Below are 26,571 nucleotides of genomic sequence, written 5' to 3' on the forward strand. Positions count from 1 at the left end.
AAATTTAATTTGTCAATCAAACTAGTGGATTTGTTAAAGATTTTTTATGTATATTTTTTTCAAATTAATTATTATGACTTAGAAAAGTTTGCCTTGTGCAATAATATAATGAAGTGACTTTTGAAATTCGAAACCATTAACTAGCACCTTCATCGACAATCAAGTAGAATAAAGATTTGATTCATGTGAAAGTTAAATTAATATATACCATTAACTAAGATATTTGCATGCACATCACTTTGAGAGTGACTCTATATNTGAGTAGTTGAAAATTTACTAGTAAATGTCTTCGACATATCAAATTTAATTTGTCAATCAAACTAGTGGATTTGTTAAAGATTTTTTATGTATATTTTTTTCAAATTATTATGACTTAGAAAAGTTTGCCTTGTGCAATAATATAATGAAGTGACTTTAGAAATTCGAAACCATTAACTAGCACGTTCATCGACAATCAAGTAGAATAAAGATTTGATTCATGTGAAAGCTAAATTAATATATACCATTAACTAAGATATTTGCATGCACGTCACTTTGAGAGTGACTCTATATTCACGAATACTTCGTGCATTGAATCGTCCTTTAATTTGTCACGTCTTATTATTTGGAGCTAGCTTATGAAATTAAAAGTTAATGTTCATGACGTAGAAAAAAAAACATGAATTAGTCAAGGAAAGAACAATATCAATTCAATGAATCATCTCATAATCTTAGAAAATCTAACAAAATTAAGGCTTGTCTATTAATCTATTTAATTCCCTTGTTGCTTTCACTTACTAAATGAGAATTGTAAACGTTGAAAATATAATTATGTTGATATTGACAAATTAACTTTACAAAGATATATCGACATCAAATAACAATTCATTTAAACTATATATATGGCTCGAAAACTATTTCAAAGGATAGAGATCAAATTTTCATCAAGTAGACGAAATATTTATTATGTACATATATATATAACATACTTACTCGAATAATGTAAAATGTCATTTACAATATTTGCGTATACAAATTAAGCCTTATAATCTTATAGTACATGCTTAGAATACACACCACCCTCCATCGACTTCAGTCATGAGATCACAATAAAGATATTGTTGTTGTTGCTTAAAACATCCATTAAAATTCCTAGAGATTGGATTGGCTAACTTTCTCTTTATGTCAAGTCATTGACACTGTTTATATACAAGTTAAAAATTATTATTTTAATGATTTACATCAGTATATAATCCAATCTACGAACATGCAAACGTTTTTTTTTTTACATATAAGTACAAAAGGTGTCATATGATAATGAATTATTGTCCTTTTCTGTTAAAACACTTTCAACGGATCTATAATTGATATTTTTTTCTTAAAAAAAATTAAGATTTGAAGTTTATAATTTTTAAAGTCTATTTATTTTTATATATATATTATTACGAGTTCTTTTATTAAAAAACTTTTTAAATTTTTTTTATGTCCAATCAAACACGTAAGATTTACTAAAACAGGTCGAGTACGTGGGAGAAACCTTGATAGCCATAATTCTTGTTATGAAGTGAAACTATGACCTTTTTCTTTTAAAAGAAAAAACACATAAAACATTTGTTGATATTATAATTTTCACCTCAAATTCATCTATTCATGCCATCAAAATCCCACTCCGCATCCGCCCCACCCCATTGCCATCCAAAAAAATTCAAATGAAAATTTTGAATTTCTTTTCTTAAAAAGATGTATGATCCATCAATGTTTCTTATTGGATTGAAGGTCAACAATATGTGGCCCAATTGATGTTAGAGCCTAAGCCCAATATGGAGTGAGCCCATATTTGCAAAGTGGTAGACTGGTAGTAATTGAGAAAACATTTCCTTGTGACTTTTCTTTTTAAAAATAAAAATAAATCACTAACACGTTAGGGTGGAATGGTCGAAATATCTTTTCTCCTAATTAGAAATTTCAGATTTGAGCTTCGGAAATGAAGAACCTTTTAGTAAGGAGTGTTTTTATCCTCTTAATAACAGCCCAATCCCATGCGCAGAGACAGAACAATAATTTGAAGTTCATGATTTTCTAAACCTCTCATCGAAGCTATAGCTCATTTAGTCAATTTAGTTATGAATTTTTCTAACACATGTACACGTACTAAGCACATAAGCATTGAATTCGTCTTAATCCGTAAACTAACAAGGTAGCTTCATCTTTGTCAATACGAATTTGGATTAGTCAGATCAACAGGCTTTCGAATATCAATACTTAGAAAAATAACATGTTTTCTAATTTTATGTCCTTTATTTATCAGTGTAAAGAGATTTTTAAAAAATTTGAAATATTGTTGGATGCCTTTGCTAAGAAGTTTTGTATGGTTCAGAAAGTAGTAGCATCAAGTTCTCTCTATCTTTAAAGGAGTAGTACCTATTTACTCTAAAGGTAAAGTAGGTCCCCACATTAAATATTTGGACCCCCCTACCCCTAGTCCCCCCCCCCCCCCACCTCAAGAAAATATGTTAAGATTGACATTCTGGTTCTGTGGTAACTAACCAAAAAGACCAGAAATAGTTTGAAACTAGAAAAATTTTGTCCGAGTCGTTTAGTGTGAGATATAAAGTTAATAATTTCAGGATAAAATGTAGGATTTTTTTATGCCACGTTTGGTTGAAAGTATTAGGTAGTCCTTAGATTATTTATTCAACCTTTTTTTTTTGTCATAGTGATGAAATAAGTTATTCTATATACATGATGAAATAATTTACCTGAAATTAGTTATCTTCAGATAACTTCGGAACCAAACAAGCCGTTAAGGTTAAAGATTGTCGTGGGGATGAGATCATCCATGACATGGTTCTCACTTCTAACAATTTTGGACCACTTTCCACTATGTTCTATATTGGATCCAAGAATGTTTTATTGCATACCATAACTCCAACTAATATGTGCATAGTCTTTACTTTTAACGTTATTTTACTTATTCTGTGAATCAGAAGCGAGACATGAGTCATGACTACCCTTCTTCTTGGATTCAAGACCTACTTTGCGGGCCAATTCGTACCTACGATATTATTAGGTAGAGAGTTTGGCTGAGGCAGCACAACTATCTTGAAGACTTTTGTTTAAAGGGTAGTTGTACAATCAAAGATAATTAGTTTTTTTTTTCCTCTTTTCGAAGTAGCTATCGCAATAACTTTTAAATATTATTTTTTCAACTTAACTAATTGATGTCCAAAAACCTATTAATGTCTTGTTTCTTATATAAACTTTTATGTGTTCAAGAACTACATCAACTAAGTTCTTAGACTTTATCTAACTTCTTACCTTCTTCAATGCATAAGCTGAATTAATTGGAAAATAGATATTTGGAATGTGTCACTTTCTTTGAAAAGAAAGGTGACACCACAATTAATACTTTACATATTAGCATGCCTTAGGCAATTATGAACATTAGCTAACATGCAACAACCCCTTCTGAATACTTTTCAAAACTTGATATTTTCCTTTAAACATATTAATGATAGGCAGTATCATCACTCAATTAATAGCATGGACACACTAAAAATGAGAAGAAGAAAAAAAAAAGCTTGAATACATATCAATCATTTTAAGTCCACCATCGATAGCTAAAAAGAAAAAGAAGCTAAATTAGATGAAACTGTACTCTTAATGGTATGAGGCCTTTTGGAAAAAAATTGTGCGTATAGTACAATATTACACCATGTTAAAAGTATCGTTGCGATGTTTTAGCCCAATACTTCCTTTTATCTAAAAAAAGAAAAGAGTTATTTGGACTTTTGAATGGCAACACACACATTTACACAACATAATAAAAGGACCTAACCACTTAGGCTCATACTAAAGTAGTCCACAAAAGCAGCTGATAAAGTCCTAACATTCTATTCCTTTCACAGAACATAATGGACAATGGAAATTTTATGTACAGTTTAGGTTATAATGTTACATCAGATGAATCTGAATCTATCTTTTTTACACACCAAAATATGGCAGCCCATTCTCTTCTTTTTCAAGTGCCAAAAAGAATCCACCTATCTGCTTTGCTATTTCCATTGTCAATCCTTTTATCATTAGAATGTGCACAGCATTGCCCTACCTTATCATTTTGAATGTGGTCTTCTATTCATGCAAGCATGTACACTTTGAACGCGTTTCCGATAGTGCCTGAAAACAATTCAAGAAAATGTAGTCATTGTATGTACTGAAGTGAGAAATTTGAACAGAAGGAATCCCCTTTTGTTGCTCATTGTGATTAGTTTTGGGATATACCTTGACTTGTGTCTCTAGTTCTTTGATGTAGTCAGCTGCAAAGTCCAACATATCCGCCGTGTTTGTTTGCTGCAAAGAAATTGAAATTGGAAAACAAGACAAAGAATAAGAGAGCAAATTTCAACTGTATCAAGAATAAGAGAGCAAATTTCAACTGTATCATATTCTATGTTGCTCGGACTCTCCAAAAATGTTGATGCACTCATTTTGGATCTTCCAGAAATGCACTGCTTTTGGATGATCCGACATGCACCCGTGGGCCTTTTTGAAAAGTCCGAGCAACATTCATATTTTGGGCACCGTAAGTTAAGATTACCTTATCCATATTGGGGACAAGCTCTTGCAGCTTCCTCATTCTTTCGCTTATTCGTGTTCTTCTTACCTAAGATAAGTAACAATTGAATCAGTACTTGCTTAGCCCATCTTTCAGGGATAAAAAGACAACTTGATTTAACTGATTAGTGATCTAGATTGAATATAAGAGAACTAGATTTTTTACTAGTGTGAGTTGTGTACCCTTTCGGCGATGCTACGAGGATGAGTGGCACAGCCTCTCTTTGCTCTGACTTTACATGGTACTGAATCTTGCAAGAGCTTCTCCATGGCGGATAACTCCGCTGATGTTTGAGGTAAACTCAAATGAGACAATAGAGTGGGAGGGCGAGCTCGACCTTCACTACTCTGATTACCAAAACCATGTATGCATGAGATTAATCAGGCATAAAGACAACATCAATAATAACAATAACGACTACGACTACTACTACTACTCAATCCCAAACTAATTAAGTAGGTCATATGAAGATGCAATTTTTTAGACCTGTTTCATTTCAATACAGGCGGTAAAAGAATGACAAATGTGATTATAAGTATAATACCTGATTATCAGATGCATTTCCATTGGAGAATGATCCGGCCTCATCATCTTCTGGTACTTGTAGGAAATCATCAGTCAAAATTTGTGAATCATCCCAAGAAGGCATGGGGAAACCTGCCATGTAACTCTCATCACTTTTATGGCCTTTACCAAAACATTCGTCGCCTCGTCTGCTCTCTTCTATGCTTTTAGCTCCAAATTCAGAGATTGGAGCTAATAGCCCCGAAGAAGTAGGTTGTCCGGATGGGAGAGCTGTTTGACTACTAAACCTGCTTGGATTGGAAAATGATGCTTCTCCAGCAGCATTAGTACCACTACCAGCTCCATAATTCCCTATGCCTCTCAATGCACCATATTCTGTCAATTGCTGAAAAAGATTTAGTAACAAACTCAAAACACTAATGTCAGATCAAAACAATGGAAATGATCACAAACTTAGTAGCTCTGGTTGGCTACCTGACTTTTCACCTTATTGGTGAGGATTCGATTCTCCACCTTGTAGTCCCCTCCCCCTTTTTCTAAAAAAGAAAACATCCCAAGAGAACCTACTTTTTCTTTCTTCCCTTGCCAAAGTATAATATAAGAATATCCCAGCAAAACAATAGTCTATGTTGTTCTTCTAGCTAATATCTACAAAGTTCATAAGGGAAGACTTGCATAGATATGATATCACTACCAATAAGATTTTCGTCTGTACAAAACAGTTGATGAGTAGTTCGTGGCAAAAATTGATGACATGCCTCGTTTCTCTTCTAAAACCAATTTAGCTATCTCCAATGACTATGACAAGTATGCATATGTAATTAATTTTCTAGAGCATAGCTTAAAATAGAATCTTGGCTCAATCCACAATGCAAAATTCAAAATAAACATTTAAACGAATAAACGAGCTTAAAATGAATCTCCTTGTAAAAACAAAAACAATCCCTTCATCTGAATGTAGCCCATTAGTCAAGATAATAAGAATAATCAATACCACAGATATTTAACCAAGACAATGCATACCATTTTCAATATTGACTTGTGCAAAGAATCCGGCAGGCGAACTGTTATAACGAGTAAGATTTGAGTTACTATTACCAGTACCAAATCCACCATCCATTTTCGTCTGGTTCAAACCATTATATCTGCCAAAGTTATCCATTCCTGAAGTAAAGTCTGTTGAACTGTGATTTTGTTGAGCTTGAGTTTGATAATTCATCTGTGAAGCCAAAGAATAATCACTATTCTGCTGAGTAGTTTCTTGTTTCACAGGTGCAATAAACTGTGAATTCTGACTCTGTTGTTCTTGGCATTGGTAATTCATTTGCTGCTGTTGAGCTTCGTGTTCTTGTTTCATAGGAGCTACAACTTCAGATCTAACATCCATATTGCTCATGGGATTTTGCTGAATTTGCTGAGTATCATCAATTAGGCCATCTGGATTCGAATCTTGGGGACCAATATTAGCTACAAATCTATCAAAAACTTGCTTTATACCACTATTCGAAGCGCGAGGATTGAGCAACTGATCAAAATCATCTCTTGCATAACCACAGTTCCCACTCCCACCAGAAACATCAGCTGGATTATTACTACTCAATAAGCTGGTAAAATAAGAACTTGGTGCGGATCGATATCGAGTTAAACCAGAAGTCATCTGTTGCTGCTGATGACTTCTATCATCCATACTTTTCTCACTTCAAACACCTAAAAGAATTCTCCTTTATCAAGACAACAACTACTACTACTACTACTATGCCTCAATCTCAAACAAGTTTGAAATCAGCTATCTGAATCCTCACTATCCGTGTCGCTCCATTTAAGAATTCTCCCTTCACTCACCCAAAAGAATGTTGTTTTATCAGAAAAAAAGAACAAAATGACACTGTATGCAGCTCAGATCCACAGCCTAGAATACCAAATATTAAATTACAGAAAATCTAAAAAAAAAAACTTTTTAATAATGTCTATACATAAAGTAGTGTTACCTACCAGCTTTAAATCTTGAATCCCCTTATGTATACAACAAATACCAAAGCCATTCTCAATTCCATCAAAAAAATCAAAACCTCAAACCTCAAAATTCTCTTTCAGACCTTTTATCAAACAAATAGTAAACTTTTCAAGAACCCCATAAACAAAAAACCCAAAAGCTCAAATCTTTCAACTATGTGAGCAAAATTAAAAGACACCCACTAAAATTCAAGAATCAAGAACACAAATTCATATGCAAAATAGTACTAAAATTATAGCTAAGAATTGAAAAAAAAGTGAGCTAAAAAGCAACAGAAACAAGAACAAGTTAAGTTTATCAGAAAAGGGATAAGATTGAAAATGAAATTAGCCACTACTATATATATAAAAAATTGATTCTTGACACTAGAAATACAAACAGCAAAAAAACAGAGTACACTAAAAGCAATTTGCTGATTATTTTTTTTCAATTTTTTTGCTTTGAGAAAATGGATATGGTGGTGGCACTAGGAGGAGGAAGAAGAAATATACCCCTGGTGGGAATGGGGGTGGGGTTGGGGGTAGGGGGTGTAAGGGGAAAAAAGTACAGAGCCAATGAGAACAGCAGCAACAGAGAGATCTGGGATGTTATTTTTGTTATATTCTATTTTTAGCACTATATATGATGAAGTATTTATTGTATATATTTGTTTTAACATATTAATTGTAACCTTATTTAATTAATTTGGAGATATTTCTTGTTGTGAAATGAATAGGATTCCTCGACTTTTAACTGGAGATCTCGAGTTTTTCAAAAAAATAAGAGATCTCGAGTTTGAGTTTGCAAATTCCTCATCTTTTAACTAGAGATTTCAAGTTTGAGTTGGCTAATTCCTCGACTTTTAGTTAGAGATCTGAAGTTTGAGTTCGCAAACTCCTCGGCTTTTAACAAGTTCAAGTTCTACAAATGAAAAAAATATATAAAAGAGAGTGCTTCTTTTCTTTAATGAATCTTATAATGACGTGAATTCGAATTAGACAAAGATTCAATGGGATATCGAATGCGAGATTAAAAAAATGTTGGGCTTTATTGTTTTTTTGCAAAAGCTTATTGAGAATTTTTAATGAAAGTTTATTTTTCTTTTTAACTTTCTAAAGTAAACTTTAAATAGTCAGAAGCTAAATATAATATATTTTTTTGATGACCAAGCTAAATATAAATTTTAAAAAATTACAATATTGTATGACTAAAAAGATTGTGATGGAAGAAAAAAATATTTGATTCTTCAAATAATTATATTATAATAATATATAATAGGGAAAGTAGTTAATTTATCATTTATTTATTTTTTATTTTAAAGGAGAATAATTCATAATTTAAACAATTTTGTCTATATACAAATTTTGGACCACATTTTTAGTTGACCCCTAAGCCCTCAAAAGGGAAAAGAAAGAAAGAAACAAATCCTTGTAGTTTTAGGGAAATTATTTTTGACTGAGTTAAGTTGAAAGAATTGACAAATCAAGATAGTTTAACTGAAAAACAGTTGAAAATTATAAATAGAATTTAAGAGAAATCCATTTAGAAGGTTGTTTCTTGATCGAGCACGTTTATATCTCTATATATTTTGTGGATTATTATATTGAATCGAAATTTATTAAAGATCGAAATAAATAATTGCAGGTCCTTAAAATAACAAAACAATGAAACTAATTAAGTTCAAACTATGATTTAAGGTGGTGAGAATAATTAGCGTACTTGAAAAAAAAAAACTTTTTATTTATTAAAAAATTGATTAACTTTTTAATTAAAAAATTGATCTGTCGAGGCAACCAAGTACACAGGTGTATACTCAGTGATTGGCTTAAATAAAATATTACTAATTAATTAATATTTAATCATCCGCGTTGAATAAACTAAACAGTCCATTAATTACAAGGTAGATTTGGTAATCTATTAAAGTATATAAAGTATGATAATGACAACTATAATAAGAATTAAACTCCTTTAATATCGGAGATTAGAGTTGGAAGTAAGCAACTTTTTTTCTTAATTAATTCCTTATGGTTTTGTCTTTATTTGGCATGTTAATTAAAACCAGTTAAATTTACGAGGTGCACAAAAATAAAATAAAAAATAAAAAATATATATAAAAACTTTTGAGAAAGACAACTCATCAACCGATTTGATCTGAACTCTTAAAAATGAGATAATTTCGATAATGAATAGCAAGATTTTAGTATTTTTCTCTATCGCTTTAAAATATTCACCCGATTGAACTTGTCAAATTAAACTTTTCAATATCGTAACACAGTATATGTCCTAATGTTGTCCTTCATAACGTATTTAAGACATTAACACCTCATAGGGAGCTTGACTTTTGCTTTTAAATTATTTTTTTTTAGAAAGTTTGACTATTTAGCCCAACATTTTGGAGGATAGGAACTAAATGCTTCATTAATAATTGTGACCTAATTTCTTATTTACCCTCAAAACTCATTATCAAGTTATAATCGAGTTGAAATCGAAATAGATTAAGAGAAGAAACATATTTAGACGACATATTTGACCTATAAATTAGACATTGAGATCGATCGAAGTTAGTCAATTAACTAAAAGAGACGATAAAAAATTCATTTTTAACCCTATATTATATCATACATTTGTCATCAATAACGGGACACAATTTTCATCATTCACTGTCTACTGAAGTAGGGGAATCTTTTTAATTTTTTTTAAAACAATCAAAAAAAAAAAAAAAACTTCAATATTGTCACCAAGAAGCAGCTACTACCAATTTTTCAATTCCCAAAGAAATATCATGAACTTAATTATATCCATGATTGAAGCTAAATAAAGAGAAATGATAATCATATATATGTAGGGTATATACGTTGAAATAAATTAATATATTAGTCAAATTAATAGCTGTATTTTTTTGTTTTGTTAGGATAAATTAATTGACGATCCGATAATTTTTGAATCCTTATGTAACACGTATTACTTATAAAAGATTTTTTTTCAACAAAAAATGTGAATTAGGAAAGATTGGTCGGTGAAATATGAAGACTTTTTAGTATACCTATTATTATAGTGTGTTCTAGGGGTGTGCATTCAATTTTACGGATTAATTTTGTTTTTGTACATTCGGTTTGAATTTATCAATTTTTGGTTTTAAAGAAGTGTAACCCAATCCGAACCAAAATAAATTTTGTTTCGTTTGTTTTTTTCTCTTTTCGGTTTGATTATATATATAATATTTTTTGTTTAACGTAACTAATTAAATAAATGTGTTTGATATATCATTAACTGCCTAATTCCCAAAATTAAATAATAGTATTCCAAATTATTACTATCCTTTTCCTTTTTCAAAAGAAAAGGTGTTGGTGGATTGGTCGAGCACGGATCTCCTAAATGGGTTGTTTCAAATTTGAAATTCATTCCATGCTTCTCGGTTGAGTTCGTCGTACGAGGCTCACCAAGTATGATTTATTTCTCTTATATAGTTTACGGATAATTGCATTGGAGTGAAATTTCCTGCACACCCAAAAGACAGCATTTGCGATTTTCTAAGTTTTTTGTGTGTTAGCTCATTAATATTTTGGTGATATGATTTTTGAATGATTTCTTTGAAAAACCTTTACGGAACCCTCCGTAGGGAGTTGGGGGAGAAGTACGTACATTATCACCATTTTTAGTGTCTATTTTGGGTATTTAAGGGCCAATTTAAAGAAAATAGACAATTTTTTCAATTTTTCGTGTGTTAGCCTATGAATATTTTGGTGATACGGCTTCCTGGCGATTTCTTTGTGAAACTTTTATGGAACCCTCTGTAGGGAGTTGGGGGAGCAGTACGTACTGTCTCACCATTTTGGGAGTCCATTTTGGGCATTTAGGGGGAAATTTACAGGAATTAGGCAATTTTCATCTGTGTTAGAGCCTGGATTTTTTGGTGATATGACTTCCGGACAATTTTGTTGTGAATCCTTTATGGAACCCTCGGTAGGGAGTTGGGGGAGAAATATGTAAGGTCTCACCATTTTGAGAGTCCATTTTAGAAATTTAGGGTCAATTTACAAGAATTAGACAATTTTTTCAGTTTTTTGTGTGTGTTAGCCCATGAATATTTTGGATGATATGAATTCCAGACGAATTCTTTACGAAACCTTTACGGAACTATCCGTAGGGAGTTGGGGGAGTAGTACGTACAGTCTCACATTTTCAGAGTCCATTTTGGGCATTTAGGGGGTAATTTACATGAATTAGGCGATTTTCTCAATTTGTCGTGTGTGTTAACCCATGAATATTTTGGTGATATGACTTCTGAACGATTTTTCTTGTGAAATCTTTATGGAACCCTCCGTAGGGAGTTGGGGGAGCAGTATGTATAGTCTTACCATTTTCAGAGTCCCTTTTGGGCATTTAGGGGGCAGTTTACAAGAATTAGACGATTTTCTCAGTTTTTTGTGTGTTATCCCATGAATATTTTGGTGATATGTCTTTCAGATGATTTCTTTGTGAAACCTTTATGGAACCCTACGTAGGGAGTTAGGGGAGTAGTATGTATAGTCTCACCATTTTCAGAGTCCCTTTTGGGCATTTAGGGGGCAATTTACAAGAATTAGACAATTTTCTCAGATTTTTGTGTGTGTTATCTCATGAATATTTTGGTGATATGGCTTCCAGACGATTTTTTTTGCAAAACCTTTATGGAACCCTCCGTAGGGAGTTGGGGAGTAATACGTACAGTCTCACTATTTTCGGAGCCCATTTTGGGTATTTAGAGGAAAATAAACAGGAATTAGGCGATTTTCTCAAATTTTCGTGTGTGTTAGCCCATTAATAGTTTGATGATATGGCTTCCTGACAATTTCTTTGTGAAACCTTTATGGAACCCTCCATAGGATATTGGGAGAGTAGTACGTACAATCTCATCATTTTAAGAGTCCATTTTGGGCATTCAAGGGAAATTTACAGGAATTAGATGATTTTCTCAGTTTTTTTTGTGTGTTAGCCCATGAATATTTTGGTGTATGGCTTCCAGAAAATTTCTTTGTCAAACCTTTATGGACCCTCCGTAGGGAGTTAGGGGAGCAGTACATATAGTCTCACCATTTTCAGAGTCCATTTTGGAAATTTAGGGGGCAATTTACAAGAATTAGGCGATTTTTCTCAATTTTTCGTGTGTGTTGTTAGCCCATGCATATTTTGGTGATATAGCTTATGGATGATTTTTTTGTGAAACCGTTATGGATCCCACCGTAGGGAGTTGGGGGAGCAATACGTACAATCTCGCCATTTTCATAGTCTCTTTTGGGCATTTAGGGGGTAATTTACAAGAATTAGACGATTTTCTCAGTTTTTGTGTGTGTTTGCCTATGAATATTTTGGTGATATGGCTTCCGACCGATTTCTTTGCGGAACCTTTATGGAACCCTCTGTGGGGAGGTAGGGGAGCAGTATGTACAGTCTCGTTATTTTTGGAGTCCATTTTGGATATTTAGGGACTAATTTAAAGGAATTAGGCGATTTTCTCTGTTTTTTGTGTGTAACGCCCATGAATATGTGATTTCGTTATTTTAGCAGCAACAACTACAGACGCAAGAAGCGCTTCTTTTATGAAAAATTTAAAAACATCGAACTAAACTATGACTTATAAATACGTAGATAAGACGTTAGTGGACCAACTAATTTTTTTTTTTAAAAAAAAGTAAGAAAAACTAATAGCAATGAGACATTAAAGTACGTTATGTGAGGTCCCTATCAATGTTACAATCCAAAAATTCAATAACAGAATTAGGAGTAATATCTATTTCTTGTGAAGAAGATCTTTATATGGTTCATATATATTTTTGACGTTTCAAAAAAAGCTGAACATATCACTTTTGTTTTTAACGACAATGTTAACTTTTAAAATAAAAAATATCTTTTAGAGAATAAATTACAAACCACAACATGTTTCACCTGAACCTAATGGAAAAATAAATACATCTTTCATTTTCATCTATATGAGGTTCAAATTCCTGCGGAGATAGAAGTATTAGGTGATTCTTTCGATATGTCTAAATTTTAGTGAATAGAGTTAGTTAATACTTGTATCGATAAGATGTAGCAGTATGTTTTTAGAATGTTTTCATTGTGTATTGCCAGTATATTGTATATATTTATATTGGTTGAGTCAAAATTCTAATAGAATGGCTAGGAATTAAAGAGACAAATCTCATTATAAAATGTGCCAAAAATCAATAATGCAAAGATTTTTCTACTTTTGGAATTTATCCCAACCAAATCTATTTTGCTTTACACTAATAGCAACAGATAATAGAGTTTACACTGTAGCCACATTATAATGGGCTTTATTAATCTAATTATGGGATGCCCTTAAGAAACTACACTTGCAGACATAGCTCACAAAATTCTTTAGACCATAGTCTAATATTTTCTCATAAAATTCTCATGCATGCTTAAAAAGAATCTTTAAACCGTAATCTTAAAAGTTCATATGTTGCAAGAAAAATGCATAATACGTTAGATAGACATCTTACAGATCTCAATTGGCACTGGCAACTGAATACTCCAATTTTGCAGATGCATGTCTATACGCCTCCACTCATCTTCACTGTGTCAATTGAACACTCCAACTTATAAGAATCGAGTGTCCATGAGACACAATGGGACGAGTTGTGTTTAGATGTGCATTCTCAAATTTGTAGTGTTTAGTGTCATTTGAGACCAAGTTAAGGTGTCTATATTTGTATTATGTCAAATAAAAAGAAGTTATTTACTAAGCAACCGCACCAAAAAAGGATCAACCCGCGAAAATTTCTGGTATATTTGTCAGAGATGTTCCCTAGGGAACAATCATATCAAATGACAAAGAAAAAAAGAAAAGGAGAGGAGAATATACACAGACCTTACCCCAGCCTCGTGGAAGGCAAGAAGGAAAAATACACTTGTGCAAAGTACAGAACAAGAGTTTAGTGTCAAAACAGGAGCTCAATTCTTCAACTAGTGATACAAATTTAGATATTACAGTTCAGCAACACCAAAAATGGAAGTAGCTGAGCATTTTATTTTCCCTATGATACATGAACTACTTTCTGAAATTTGCATTGAAATAGGATGAACATTAATTTATTAATAACAGCTTAGCCAAGAACAACATCTCGAAAATACTGAAGAATCATTCGATTAAGCTACAAATGTATGCAGATAGAACCATATGAGAACTCAGGTTAAAAATGTAAGAATGACCTCAGTAGCTACTTACTATTGATGACAACCTGCGAATTTGAACTGCAAATCCTAGACTATGTATACTTCCTCATTGAACTGCTTCTTCCAAGAATAAGAAAGATAAAACAACGATATACCTGCACAAAACCTTAGTCGAAAATTCTCTCCCCTGTTGATAGTACTAGAAATACAAAAGAGCTGAAAATGCAGAGCAGCCCCGGAATGAAGAATACTGATGTCCAGCTTTCTGGACTGGTAAGATCCAACTGGGCCTCTTTAGCAGCTTCAAGTAGTCGACCAGTGAGATCAACTCCAACAATGCCAGCTAGTGTACCAGCTGTATTTGAAACTCCCATAATAATTCCAGCATACCTTGGAGCAATATCCATGTGATTAACTGCAAAACCGGCTCTTCCTAACGCTAAGAAACCAAGGGCCACGGAGGAACAGAACAGAGCCCCGCCAGGTGTTCTAAAGTAAGGAAGAGCCATCAATGCAAGAGAAGCTACGATGAAACCCACTGTGTTTAAAAGTTTTCTGGTTTTAGTTATAGACAAGATTCTTCTTGTGACAAAGTGATCTGCGATTACTCCGCCAATATTTGAGAATAGAAACATGTTTAAGTAGGGCATCATCTTGGAAGAGCCCATTTCTTGAAGGCTGATCTGGAGGCCCAATTCAAAGTATGTCGGAAGCCAGTTCATGAGCACGTAAAGTGCATAATGAAAGGTGAAATTATTCACAACAATTGCCCAAACTGGTAAGCTCGTGACAATTCGTTTCCATGGGATTGTTGGAGTTTTGGTGGGATGTACTCCATTCTCTGCTTTCAACTTTGAACTCCCTTTGAGCGGCAGCAGGGTTTCCCCAAAGCCCGACGCAGTTGCTTTTGGATGCTCAGAACGAGGTGGATCAGCCGCATAACTGAACCAGAGTAGAGACCACATTGCACCTAAAGCTGCTTCAGCAAGAAATACAGATTGCGGACCCCTATACTTCACCAGACTAGGAAGCAAAAGCATTCCCATAGCTGCACCCAAGTACATTCCGGAAGTTGTAAAGGAAACAGATCTTGATCTTTCATGCGGCGGTACCCACTGTGCAAGGACAGTGTGGATGGATGGAAAAATGAAACCTTGGGCCACACCAACGAGCAAACGGGCTATTACCAGGACTATTGTTCGGTTTGGGTCAAGTGGTACAAAAGCACATGTCAAAGACCATAAGAGAAAAGAAAGGAGGAGGACACGCCGTCCACCAATCTTTTGAGCTGCCCAACCACCAGGTACTTGTGAGCATGCATATCCATAGTAAAAGGTTGACAAAATCACACCTTTGCTACTCTGATTTACTCCTGCAGCATCAGCAGCAGTAGTATACGCAATAGAGAAGCCCACCCGCTCTATGTAGCAGACAGAAGTGCAGATGAACATCAAAAAAACAATTAAATAGCGCCTTGGAAATCGACTGCTGCCCATTATATGCTAGTTTGTAAATGCAAGCCATACACTAGATGACTTGAATTTCTGTTGAGTAATCCACTAAACAGTGATGTTTAGCAGGCTTGAAACTAATTGACAGAAAGAAAGAGTCAGATCAAAACATCTCATTTTAGTAAAATTTAACCATATAGATATCAAACATTTGTAGTGAATCACGCAAAAGCAACTCAAAGAGATTCCAAATAGGGGAATATTGGAAACAAGGGAGAAATGCACGGAAGGTAGGGAAAATGCAACTGAAAACAAATGGTATAACTCAGATGTTGCATTTCAACTCAACCATATCACATCAAAGAAACAACTTTTACTGAAAAATTTAGACTTTTAAATCCAAGAATCTAAGACAACATTGTTCAGATGTATGTTGCTCGGACTCTTCAAAAATGTTGTTGCACACGTAATAGATCCTCCAAAAATGCACTACTTTTGGAGGATCCAAAATGCACCTATTAACATTTTTGATGAATGAGCAACATAGTTTCAGATATTACTAACAGTTGAAAGGGTTCTGAATGACGCAAATTATTTTAAGAAGTAGCCTTTATCTGAAGTTTCAGAGGTTTACGAATTCCTCAAATAACTAATGGACAGAAGGAGATTTGATCACTTTATAGAAGGATGTCAGAGAATTGGCTGTCGCAAGAATATAACTACCACAGAAAGTCACACCTGCTAATCTAAAATTCATTTAACTATATCCTTAGCATTGCTAGAGATTGCTTTAACATATCGCCAACCATAAGTTTCTCCAAGTTTTTGATTTTCCTACTCAAAACTTCAAACCCTTCTTTTTATTTTTAAAGCAAGTAAAGACTTTTCATATGGTTTCAGCACCGAGAATTGTACCACTGTTAAAACATTACAATGAAACTCATATTTGCAGCGAGTAAATAAAATCTACCATTTTTCCTTCATTATACATCTCCACCAAATTACAACATGTAGTGGAATTACTTAAATATTAAAACTTCAAAATCCGGATAGAAGTAGTTTTGCCCTTCAAAACACCTCAAATTCCTTTCCCTCGTATAGTCCAAAATACACAGCTAGGAATAGTCTAAAATACACAACAAGAATCTTACCCCCATTCCCATTTCCAGCATCTCACTTTGGAGCTTGCATCTAACTCAACTCCAAAATTTAGCTCATGAGTTAAGGATGCAAACAACATATTCCTTCAACTAATGTGGAACGCTCTAACAAGAATCTAATTCCCATTTCCAACATCTCGCTCTTGAGCTTGCATCTTACTCAACTCCAAAATTCAGCTCACGCGTTAAGGATTGCAAACACCATGTTCCTTCAACTAATGTGACACACTCTAACAAGAATCTTACCCCCATTCCCATTTCCAGCATCTCGCTCTGGAGCTTGCATCTAAATTCAACTCCAAAATTCAGCTCACGAGATAAGGATTGCAAACACCACATTCCTAACCCAATTCCCATTTCCAGCATCTCACTCTGGAGCTTACATCTAACTCAACTCCAAAATTCAGCTCACGAGTTAAGGATTGCAAAGACCATATTCCTTCAACTAATGTGGGTTGACGCTCTAACAACAATCTAACCCCCACCCCCACCCTATTCCCATTTCCAGCATCATATGAGAAGCAAGAAAATATTTTTTTGTTGTCAACTCTTATCAAATATCAATCAATTCAGCTATATAAATCCAGTTTTAAAACAATAAATAGAAGTTACTAAACAAGAACAGAAAGTGAAACAATGACAAAGATCGCATCTTTACTACCAACCTCTCAATAGGTCAACGAAAAGTCCCCCAAAAACCTTAAAATCTATGAAAAAGAAACCCCATTTATCAAATTAAACAGAAATTCACAATACCCACAAGCTCAAAACACAAAAAGATTACTTCAAAACTGTATAAAACACCATCAAGCTTAAAATTTTACCACAAATCAGAAGAAACTTGACACTGGGTATTTGCAAGAACACGAACACTTCACTGAAGATCAAGAAATCACTGTCACCTCCATGGCCAAAATCTTAATTGTTAATTCAAACAGCATTGTGAAGAGAGGGGTTTTCTAGATGAAGAAGAGACTGGGGAAGGTCTGGTGGGGGGCTAAGTCGTAGGTTCCCAGAGTTTTTTTTTTTTTTTTAGGTACCCAGAGTTGACAAAGGGAGGTTTACGAGTTCAGGACTCTATTTTTTTTTATTTTTTACAAATAGGCAAAGGGGTTATGTCATTTAAATACGTGAAATTCATTATAGTTTTATCATATGATAATAGTTTGATTTAATTATTTCTCGTTTTTTATTGAGCCAAAAATGTCGGTTCATCTTACATATTTATGATTTGTTCGTTTATAAGTAATATGATTTAAGTCTGTTCGGAGCAAAAATTACATATTTTTTTAATTGCATTACAATTTAGAAGTAGCATCCCTTACTTGCACTTATCTTTATTGTCATATTGATAAACACTTAGCATTTTGATTATCTGCATTTGTCTATAAGCAATTTTCATCACGAATCAATCAATCAACTACGTTTCAATTTCAAGCCAGTTTAATTTTGCTTAGCGATTTGCAGTCAGATACTCAATACTCTTTTGTTAGGATAAATTAAGGATTCTATAATACTCGAGATTAGTCAAATCTCATATCTCTAAATCAAGACATTAGACAAGTAAACAACAATTTTCATGATTGTAGGAAAATATTTGAATTTATTATTGTGATCTGCAACATTCTCTATGATTGAATGTTGAAATACACAGTATAAGATTCATCTCTAAAGCTAAGCAATGGTGACAAAATGAAGTTTCTCTTTGCCCCTTTCGCCACGAAACTGATGGGATGATACTCACTAATGCCATTTCCCAGATTAAAACTTGATGCTTGTTTGAATCCAGCATCTGAGGACTTCGAGTTGCAGCTAAGCTTGACAGTTGAACTCGATTGGTAGTCCACATTGCTATAGATGAAACACCCTTTCTCTGCTTCAGACTCGAGAGAAACTGTATTGTCCTTCTCGTCCAATCCAGCTGTCAAACGGAATAAGGAACCACCATCGTCTGAGGAGGCTGCAATCCCGAGGCTTTGTTCTTGTCCTTGATGAGAAATGAACATTCCAGGGAGATCAAAGAGCTCTAACATGACTTGTTTTCCAATGATATCTTTTTGTTGTGAAGGCTTAACAGATGATTTGTCGAGTGAAATGAGTCTGAACGTACCGCTAACAGCAGCATCTGTTCCAGCTTGAGGGTACTTATCCATTTGAATGGACTGATTAGAGTTTGTCAGAACGAATGTTGAGTTACCGGATTCTTGCATCAGAGATATCAAATCAGAATTATAGTCAGCTGGGACGGGAGTGATCAAGTCCGAAAGAGCAGTGGTTGATTTTGTTTCGATGTCCCAATCACCACTTGAATGACCAGCAAGAAGGTATGGACCATAAAGAATTGCCTGAACGGATGCATATTCAGGACGGTCATCTGAAGCATCACACAAGAATTTCTTTTAGCTATAACACAACTGTGAGATGTCTTCTCCACACGAAAAACTGATAAGAGTAGTAGAAACACACAAAAGAGGTACCTTGTATGGCCTCAGTTCTAAGAATCATGGGTAGCTCGAGAGTGATTTTGTCGCCTTGACCCCAAGTTTTGGTTATAGCCAGGAAATTACCTGCCTCAACGAGTAGAAACGAAACACCATAAAACTCTTTCTTTAAGGTTATCAATTATACAAAGACCATAACTAGGCAGAGAGAATGATTTGATGATAATAAAGAGGCATCAGATGAAAGAAAATGTCACACCTGGTGTTGGTAGAGACAAATCCTTTCCATTCAAGGTTGCCTTTGCGCCACTTGAATGTGTCCAGCTCGGTATTCTCAAGTTCAACGTAGACGCTGCACCACTTGAATGCTGAAAGAAACATACAGAATATAATCTATTGATCGTTCAAAAGACGATACTCATGGTAAGTTGTCCTACATGCTATTTGATCAGCTAGATGAAAATGAAATTCGGCAATAATTTGAAGATAAACATGAAAGAATGAACACGTACCCCATTTGAAGATATTGTAATTGTCACTCGGAGGCGATTATCCCATGAAACAACAGGCTCGATTTTCTGACTCACCAAGACCTGTCCAGATTTCCAATCAAGAGAGCTAGGTATATACTGGATAATGTAGAGGCCTGGAGAATTCCCTTTCTCTTCGAAATATATAGAATCTCCCAACTTGGAGAACGATTCAATTCCTTTAAAGGACACAAAGGGAAACCAAATGTTAAAATCATTACAGGTTTTCATAGGTTACGAATCTTAAAGGTAAACTCAGAAGGTCAGATAATCACCTGTCCCATAACAGCACCAAAAGGAATTGAACTGTGTTCCCCAATTGTGGTAGCTCCGAGCCTTGGATTTGCCACGACCAAGTGGAAGCATATATATCATAACTCCAGGATCTGTTCCCCTTTGGATGCCGAGTACACCATTTGTTAATGCGCGTTCATAGTAATCAGCATATGCCACTTCTTTGGTCCATCTGAATAGGTGTCGGGAAACCTACAGAGATATCAAACAAAAACACTTACTTCACTTGGTTCTTCACCTATGAACAAACATAAACTGCAATAGTACTTTAGCTCCTTTCTCTATTTCTCATTTCACTGAGAAATGAACCTATGAAAGTTTTCATTTCTAAATAGACAAAATCTTATAACACACCTTCAGCATGTTATAGGTCGTACAGGATTCCTCATTCTCGGTTTGTAGTGTGCTTGCCAACCGCTTTGGATCGGACCTGATAAGGATCAAAATGTCAAAGAGGAGCTAATTTTGTGCATATAAGAAGTATACTTAATCAAACATGAAACAATACTGATGCATCAATTAAGTTAAATTTCTTGGATTGGCTCTTACCAAAACTCACCGACTGATGTCCCACCAGTTGCATAGCTGTGGGAAGAATTGACGATATCCATAAAGTACATCCCGATTTCCTGTCAAACAAAGCTCAATAACTTAAGAAGATCGAACCTCCTGTCGAACAACTTGAAAAGCAAATCAATTTACCTTGTATAGGGGATCCCCAGTAATTTCATAGCGCATTTGAGATCCAACAACAACTGGGATGTGTGTATTGGCATGAAAACCTGATATATCATCAGCCTGTTGTAATAAAAGATATTAGGAAATGGGAAAGAAATGGATCGTCTCCTCTAGACAAAACAATTAAGTACTCTTTCTTTGATATGTTGATTATTATAACACATCCAGTTGAGTTTTACTGAATGGTAATTAGGATAACCACTAAAAACAACATTTTTATGTGAGCCAGTGAATTAGAATTCGCGGAGAAGTGCGATTTACACCTTTAAAGCTAAGAGTCCTAGAAAGCATGGTTTGTCAAAAAGATGAGCCAGCAGTAAATGCTTTGAATTGCCCTGCAAAACCAATAAAAGGGAAGTGTTAAGTCAGGATAATTGAGTTGTATACATATATTCGCTTTGTAAGATTCTCTGTTGCAAAGAAAATCGGACATAAACGAAAATATGTAATCTTTTTCATTGGTCCGATAGGCATTACATTTGACACAGAAGTGCAGAATCCAACAACAACAACGTATCCAGTGTATCCCATAAAATGGGATTCGGGGAGGGTAGATGTACGCAGACCTTACCCCCTACCGCAGAGGTAGAGAGGCTATTTCCGATAGACTCCCAGATCAAGGAAAAACAGTCCAAAGCAGTTCGGAAAAAGAAGTAACGGGACATAAGGCGCAGAATACAAAAAATGCAAATGTAAAGAAGAACAAATATATAGATTCCTGCCCAAAATTCACATACATTTGTATCTAATTCAAGTTTAATTGAGAATTCCAAACAAGAAATCAGTTCATGTGTGCTCATATGTGACGTCAACATCAACTGGAACAGAAATTATACAACAGAAACTAGAAAGATAAAAAATTGTAAGGCAGTTCATTTGACATAATATACGTACCGTTACACTGTATAACTTATAAAGAAAATCATTCATGCCACCAGTTTCTTCATTCAAGGATCGCCAGTGTCGTTCAATGGTATACTTTGTTATCACATTTTGCACTCGATTATAGAAGTACTCGGCCATCCATGTAGTCATTTTCAAAGCTTGATCATTACCAGCTACCATATACTGGTCCAAGAGACCAGCCAATATCTGTAAAATCCAACGAAATAAGCCGCTTATTCAAGAACAAAAACAGATGGAGATACAAGATTTTTTAACAAGTTAGTTTACTTCACCTTGTGAATTGTGTAGTATGGTGCCCATACTGGTTTTATAGCTTCAAAGCGGTCAAAAAGCTCAGATGGAAAAGCGGATAGATATCCCGAGCCCATTGTCTCCTGACAGGCAGAAAGCGCAGAAACAACAGCTGACATTTTCTGTTTGAGGCTGTCGTTGTGTGTGCTAGCCCACATAAATGCTGAGGCACTAAGGTAATGACCTTTTCAAGTTACAGTTAACGTCAGTAAATAAATAAATCATACACGAATACGAGCACGTATAATTGAATGAAGTACAAACGCCAAAAACTTATCTTAAATGGTCGGAAAGTAAACATACTGAGAGGCAACAAGTAAAGGGAAACCAATTAAACATGCTACCGTATTCTGGTCATTAGTTCAGTATTAGAAATTGATACAACAACAACTACGCCTCAGGCCCAAACAAGTTGGGCTCGGCTATATGAATTTCCACTTCTTCGTTAAAGCTCATTTCCAACATTCTACATGGCAAGTTTAAGACCACAAGATTTAAAGGACTAAACACCTCTTTAAATCCACAAGATTCAAAAGTCTCCTTCAATTTCTTAAACTCCGGGCACGCAAACTAAGACACTTAAATTGGGACCGAGGGAGTAAAAGATTCTAGCAAGCCATTCTATAGAATCACATTTTCAGGACATCAACAGAAACTAGTCGCAATACATTGTTCTTAAATGAGTACAAAGGAGGAATGAAGGGGAAGCAATTTAACAAATCTTTGGTAAATATTGATTTAAGCCATATTTCAATATGCATTTTTCGATTTCAAGTTGCTCAATAAAACTGTAATTTTTCAGGCAAAACAAAAGTCATACATGGCAATGAATTCTACAAGAACAACAACTAATGAGTACATCACAAGTGACCATACGTGAAATTAACCCTGAACAAGATTTACTCACAAAATACAGAAAGGTGTAAAAGAACAGGACTAACCTACAAAATGACCGCGAAGCTCGACACCCGGAGCCTCCCAGCCTCCATATGGATCACCAGGAGTCTCCAAACCAGCAGTTTTCCTAAAACTCCATACCAAACTATCAACATCCAACATCAACAAATACTCCAAATTAGTCTGTTGAGCTATTCCATGCATTGAATTTGGTTCTAATCTCACATCATGAAGTGAAACTTCATTCAACAAACCATCAATCCCTTTAATACCACCAGAATTCTTAATCTTTCTATACATCATCACCCAATCAAATTCCTCTTCCTCCCTCAACATCTTCCTAGGATGCAAATTACTCCAAGCCGAATCATCGGTAGGAGTCAAATGATAATGAGAAAACATCTCTTCTCTCCAAGATTCATTCTTTGAAGATAACAACTCATATCTTAGACTATGTGATGATAATTGAGTAGGAACGTTAGTACACTCCTTACTCAAAACACCCCCACATAACATAGCAAAAAACACCACACCCCACACTTTCAAGAACACTAAAGATTTCATCTTTATCAAAAAAATGAACCCCCAATGAATCAAAAAAGTTGTAAACTCTAAAGAAAAGCTCAAATTTCAATAAAAAATGTACCTTTAATGAACAAAAGACTTCATTTTGATTAAAACAATGAACCCCACAAGCTCATTCAAACCTCAAAATTCATAAAGATTGTACCTTTAAAGAACATTAGAACAAAAAAAAAATCAATCTTTATTTTTTTCTAGAATATTAAGAGAGCAAAACCAAACCCCACCAATTTATAGCAATCAATGAATAAAGAATGTTGACAATTGAACCAACTAAATACCAGAGTCCCGTGAAAGGCAAGAATTGGTTTTTATTGTATAACAAAAAATAATCCGCAAACTATAGATATTTTTTTTGTCACTAGTGAAAGCAAAAAAATATACAGGAGCATAAAAAAACAAGAAAATTAAAACCCCATTACAGAAATGAGCAAAATAAAACAATAAGACACATTAAAATCAAAATTATTATACTCCAAAACTGAACTTTCACAAATAAAATGCTCTTGGAGCTTAAACAATAAGACAAAAAAGGAATGGAGTTTAAGCTAAGACAAAAAAGATAAGATATTGATGGGTAAAATTATCAACATATATATAGATATACATATATAATATACAAAATCAAAGGGTCAGTAAAATATAGATATTGACAGAAGAGAATCATGGATGAGTTGTTGGAGTTAATTAAGGTAGTGGTGCCAAGATTTTCTAACAAATTTAAACATCAAATAATGTCTTAATTTGACTGAATACTAAATTTGAGGCAAATAAAGAAAAGAGTTATTAATATTGTAACTTAATTTTTGACTGAATACGACATTTGAACCAAATACAGAAAATAATTATTGATGATGTAACGTAATTTTTGACTCAATACAAAATTTGAGGCAAATAAAGAAAATAGTTATTAATATTATGATCTTACATTAAAGTGGTTATATCTTCTTATAGATAGTCCCTCTGGACTGTTTTAATCATATCTTTATTTATTATTTTTTACTATTTAAAATGTTAATTTCTTTTAAATAAATATTTTCTCTTTAATTCATGTTCAATAAATAAAAAGAAAGTTAAAATGATGTCTTTCCTTCATACTTCATATACATCAATCGAAAATTTCAAAGTATATTTTTTCACGGATAAAAAAGGATTGTTCAATCGAATGTTGTTCTTTATATTTTTTTTTATCGGTTAAAAAAGAGACAGTCTATTATTTTTGGCTTTTTAAAAAAATAATCAATAAGAGGAAAAAAATAGGAGATTAAAAATGAGTCTGGTTATAAAATCTATCATTCATCACAATATTTATACTCAATATCTTCATTTTGCTTATATCGTCTATATATACATATCTAGCAAGAAAAAAAGATGAATCTAAGTCACTTAAAGCAAGGTATAATTATCTGGTGGGAGTGTTTCACCCTTAACCAGAGGTCTCGGGTTCGAGCCCTGGGTAAGGAGATAATTCTGTTGGGAGCGCCGTCCTCGAATGGGCCCTGTAGAGCGCGATCCGGATTTAGTCGGAGCTCTAATGTGGGCTCCGGACATCGAATGGGAAACCAAAAAAAAATAAAAAAATATTATTTTTGATGTAACATTAGACTCCATGATTCAACTAAATCAAATATTTTTTATACGAAATACAAGTACTAGCTAAATCTAATAAATATTAAAGTTTGAGCTTATAATTGTAATATTATTTTATATTAAAAATATAATGATTGAACACATTAAAATAACAACAATTAATATTGAATAAGCTTGCAATTGAATAGGTATATATGCTATTTGATAAACTTACACTCGAATAAGCATGCATTTGAATAAACTTATAATTGAATAAGCATGTAATTAAATATCTTGCACAATCAGGCAACTTACCCCACAATTTTCATTTTTCTAGAATAAGAAGTCAATTCAATGTATTCATATATTAGTTCCAAAAGTTGAATAGTATATCTATTATCTCTCTATATACTTTGCTCTGATATCTTTACTTTATATTATTTATTTATAATAATTATCATAATCATAATCATGATCAAGAAAGAAATTTTAATTACGGTGATCTTTGTGCACCAAGTAATAACTTTATCAGTAGTGTAAGAAAAAAGGATGTAGCATATTTTTTTAATATTTTGAAGAAAAATAAATTACCTGATAGATTCATAATAGCTTAAATATTTTTCATATATATATATATTTATATATTTGTTGGGGAGATGTGGGTGGCAGGGGCGGCTCAACGTAATCGGAGGCCTAAAGCGAAATCTTAATTAGAGGCCTAAAATCTAAATAAACTTCACATGCATTTATTTAAAATTTATTTTTCTTACATTTTTAAATGCAAAGTATTACCTAATTTTTTTTTTTATATATAAATGATTTATTCGATTTCTTTTTCAATTATTAGTTTTAAATAAGATTTTATTAATTCAACATTGAAAAATATTATTTTACTCGGGCAATCATTATATGAATTGTTAACATAGTTCTACAAGTAATAAGTTGACAAATTTCAAATAAATATAAGAGTTAGAACCATAGCTTTGATGAAGTTGATAATTTGATTACCCCACATTTTACTATGGTTGTTGTAATGCTTGAAAATCTAAGAAGAAATGGAAAAAGAATTTACAATTCAATTTGTTCAATACTTTTTGACTATTAATTGATATTTTTGACAGAATATTACTCTAACTGATCAACAATTTAAAGAAGAGAGTGTAAAAGGAGTTAAAAAGAAAATAATGTGAGTATTAGTAGAGAGAGCGTAAGAAAATAAAACAATACTTTCTTGATCTTTTCTATTTGAATTGGGTTGAAGAAAATAAAATAATAATTTTAAATATATACTTTTTATCATAAATAATTAATGTTTTTCTTTAAAAAATTAACACATAATTTATTCTTGATAAAAAATTGAGGCCCCCTAAAATTGGGGGCCTAAGGCCAATGCCTTATTTTTGTATACATAGAGCCGGCCT

General features: G+C 33.5%; 3 protein-coding genes across 4 annotated transcripts; all 3 read right to left on the reverse strand.

Moving 5' to 3' along the window:
- Nucleotides 1-3,891: 3,891 nt before the first annotated feature.
- On the reverse strand, nt 3,892-7,637 carry LOC125866582 (transcription factor bHLH130-like). The gene is made up of 7 exons (XM_049546858.1): nt 7,112-7,637; nt 6,143-6,951; nt 5,139-5,494; nt 4,777-4,941; nt 4,577-4,642; nt 4,261-4,329; nt 3,892-4,155 (listed from the first exon to the last, which is right to left on the reverse strand). Exons 2-7 carry the CDS (start codon nt 6,804-6,806, stop codon nt 4,111-4,113), a joined length of 1,365 nt encoding a protein of 454 aa, XP_049402815.1. The 5' UTR covers nt 6,807-6,951; nt 7,112-7,637; the 3' UTR covers nt 3,892-4,110.
- Nucleotides 7,638-14,069: 6,432 nt separating this feature from the next.
- Nucleotides 14,070-17,966, reverse strand: LOC125866583 (probable anion transporter 5). Of its 2 annotated transcripts, none has more exons than XM_049546860.1 (2): nt 17,727-17,966; nt 14,070-15,872 (listed from the first exon to the last, which is right to left on the reverse strand). In XM_049546860.1, exon 2 carries the CDS (start codon nt 15,785-15,787, stop codon nt 14,459-14,461), a length of 1,329 nt encoding a protein of 442 aa, XP_049402817.1. In that variant the 5' UTR covers nt 15,788-15,872; nt 17,727-17,966; the 3' UTR covers nt 14,070-14,458. The 2 variants fall into 2 exon arrangements, with proteins under 2 accessions (XP_049402817.1, XP_049402816.1); XM_049546859.1 differs by having other exon boundaries at nt 14,070-15,879.
- Nucleotides 17,967-18,457: 491 nt separating this feature from the next.
- LOC125866576 (uncharacterized) lies at nt 18,458-23,907 on the reverse strand. The gene is made up of 12 exons (XM_049546848.1): nt 23,044-23,907; nt 22,084-22,286; nt 21,800-21,997; nt 21,169-21,240; nt 20,870-20,965; nt 20,717-20,796; nt 20,522-20,597; nt 20,149-20,359; nt 19,856-20,052; nt 19,603-19,711; nt 19,380-19,469; nt 18,458-19,276 (listed from the first exon to the last, which is right to left on the reverse strand). Exons 1-12 carry the CDS (start codon nt 23,561-23,563, stop codon nt 18,531-18,533), a joined length of 2,598 nt encoding a protein of 865 aa, XP_049402805.1. The 5' UTR covers nt 23,564-23,907; the 3' UTR covers nt 18,458-18,530.
- Between the last annotated feature and the right edge of the window lie 2,664 nt (nt 23,908-26,571).

This window comes from Solanum stenotomum, chromosome 6 (genome assembly GCF_019186545.1).
Source record: "Solanum stenotomum isolate F172 chromosome 6, ASM1918654v1, whole genome shotgun sequence".
NCBI lineage: Eukaryota > Viridiplantae > Streptophyta > Magnoliopsida > Solanales > Solanaceae > Solanum > Solanum stenotomum.

Bases quoted from the DNA above. Each gene is read 5' to 3' on its own strand.
- LOC125866576 (XM_049546848.1), bottom strand. From the start codon at position 23,563: ATGAAATCTTTAGTGTTCTTGAAAGTGTGGGGTGTGGTGTTTTTTGCT. The intron at 22,287-23,043 runs GTTAGTCCTGTT...TAACTTGAAAAG, and splicing joins GCTTCGCGGTCATTTTGTAG to GTCATTACCTTAGTGCCTCA. The intron at 19,277-19,379 runs GTACCTCTTTTG...GTGATGCTTCAG, and splicing joins TAGAACTGAGGCCATACAAG to ATGACCGTCCTGAATATGCA.
- LOC125866582 (XM_049546858.1), bottom strand. From the start codon at position 6,806: ATGGATGATAGAAGTCATCAGCAGCAACAGATGACTTCTGGTTTAACT. The intron at 4,643-4,776 runs GTACACAACTCA...TACTTATCTTAG, and splicing joins CTCGTAGCATCGCCGAAAGG to GTAAGAAGAACACGAATAAG. The intron at 4,156-4,260 runs GTATATCCCAAA...AATTGTTTTCAG, and splicing joins AACTAGAGACACAAGTCAAG to GCACTATCGGAAACGCGTTC.
- LOC125866583 (XM_049546860.1), bottom strand. From the start codon at position 15,787: ATGGGCAGCAGTCGATTTCCAAGGCGCTATTTAATTGTTTTTTTGATG.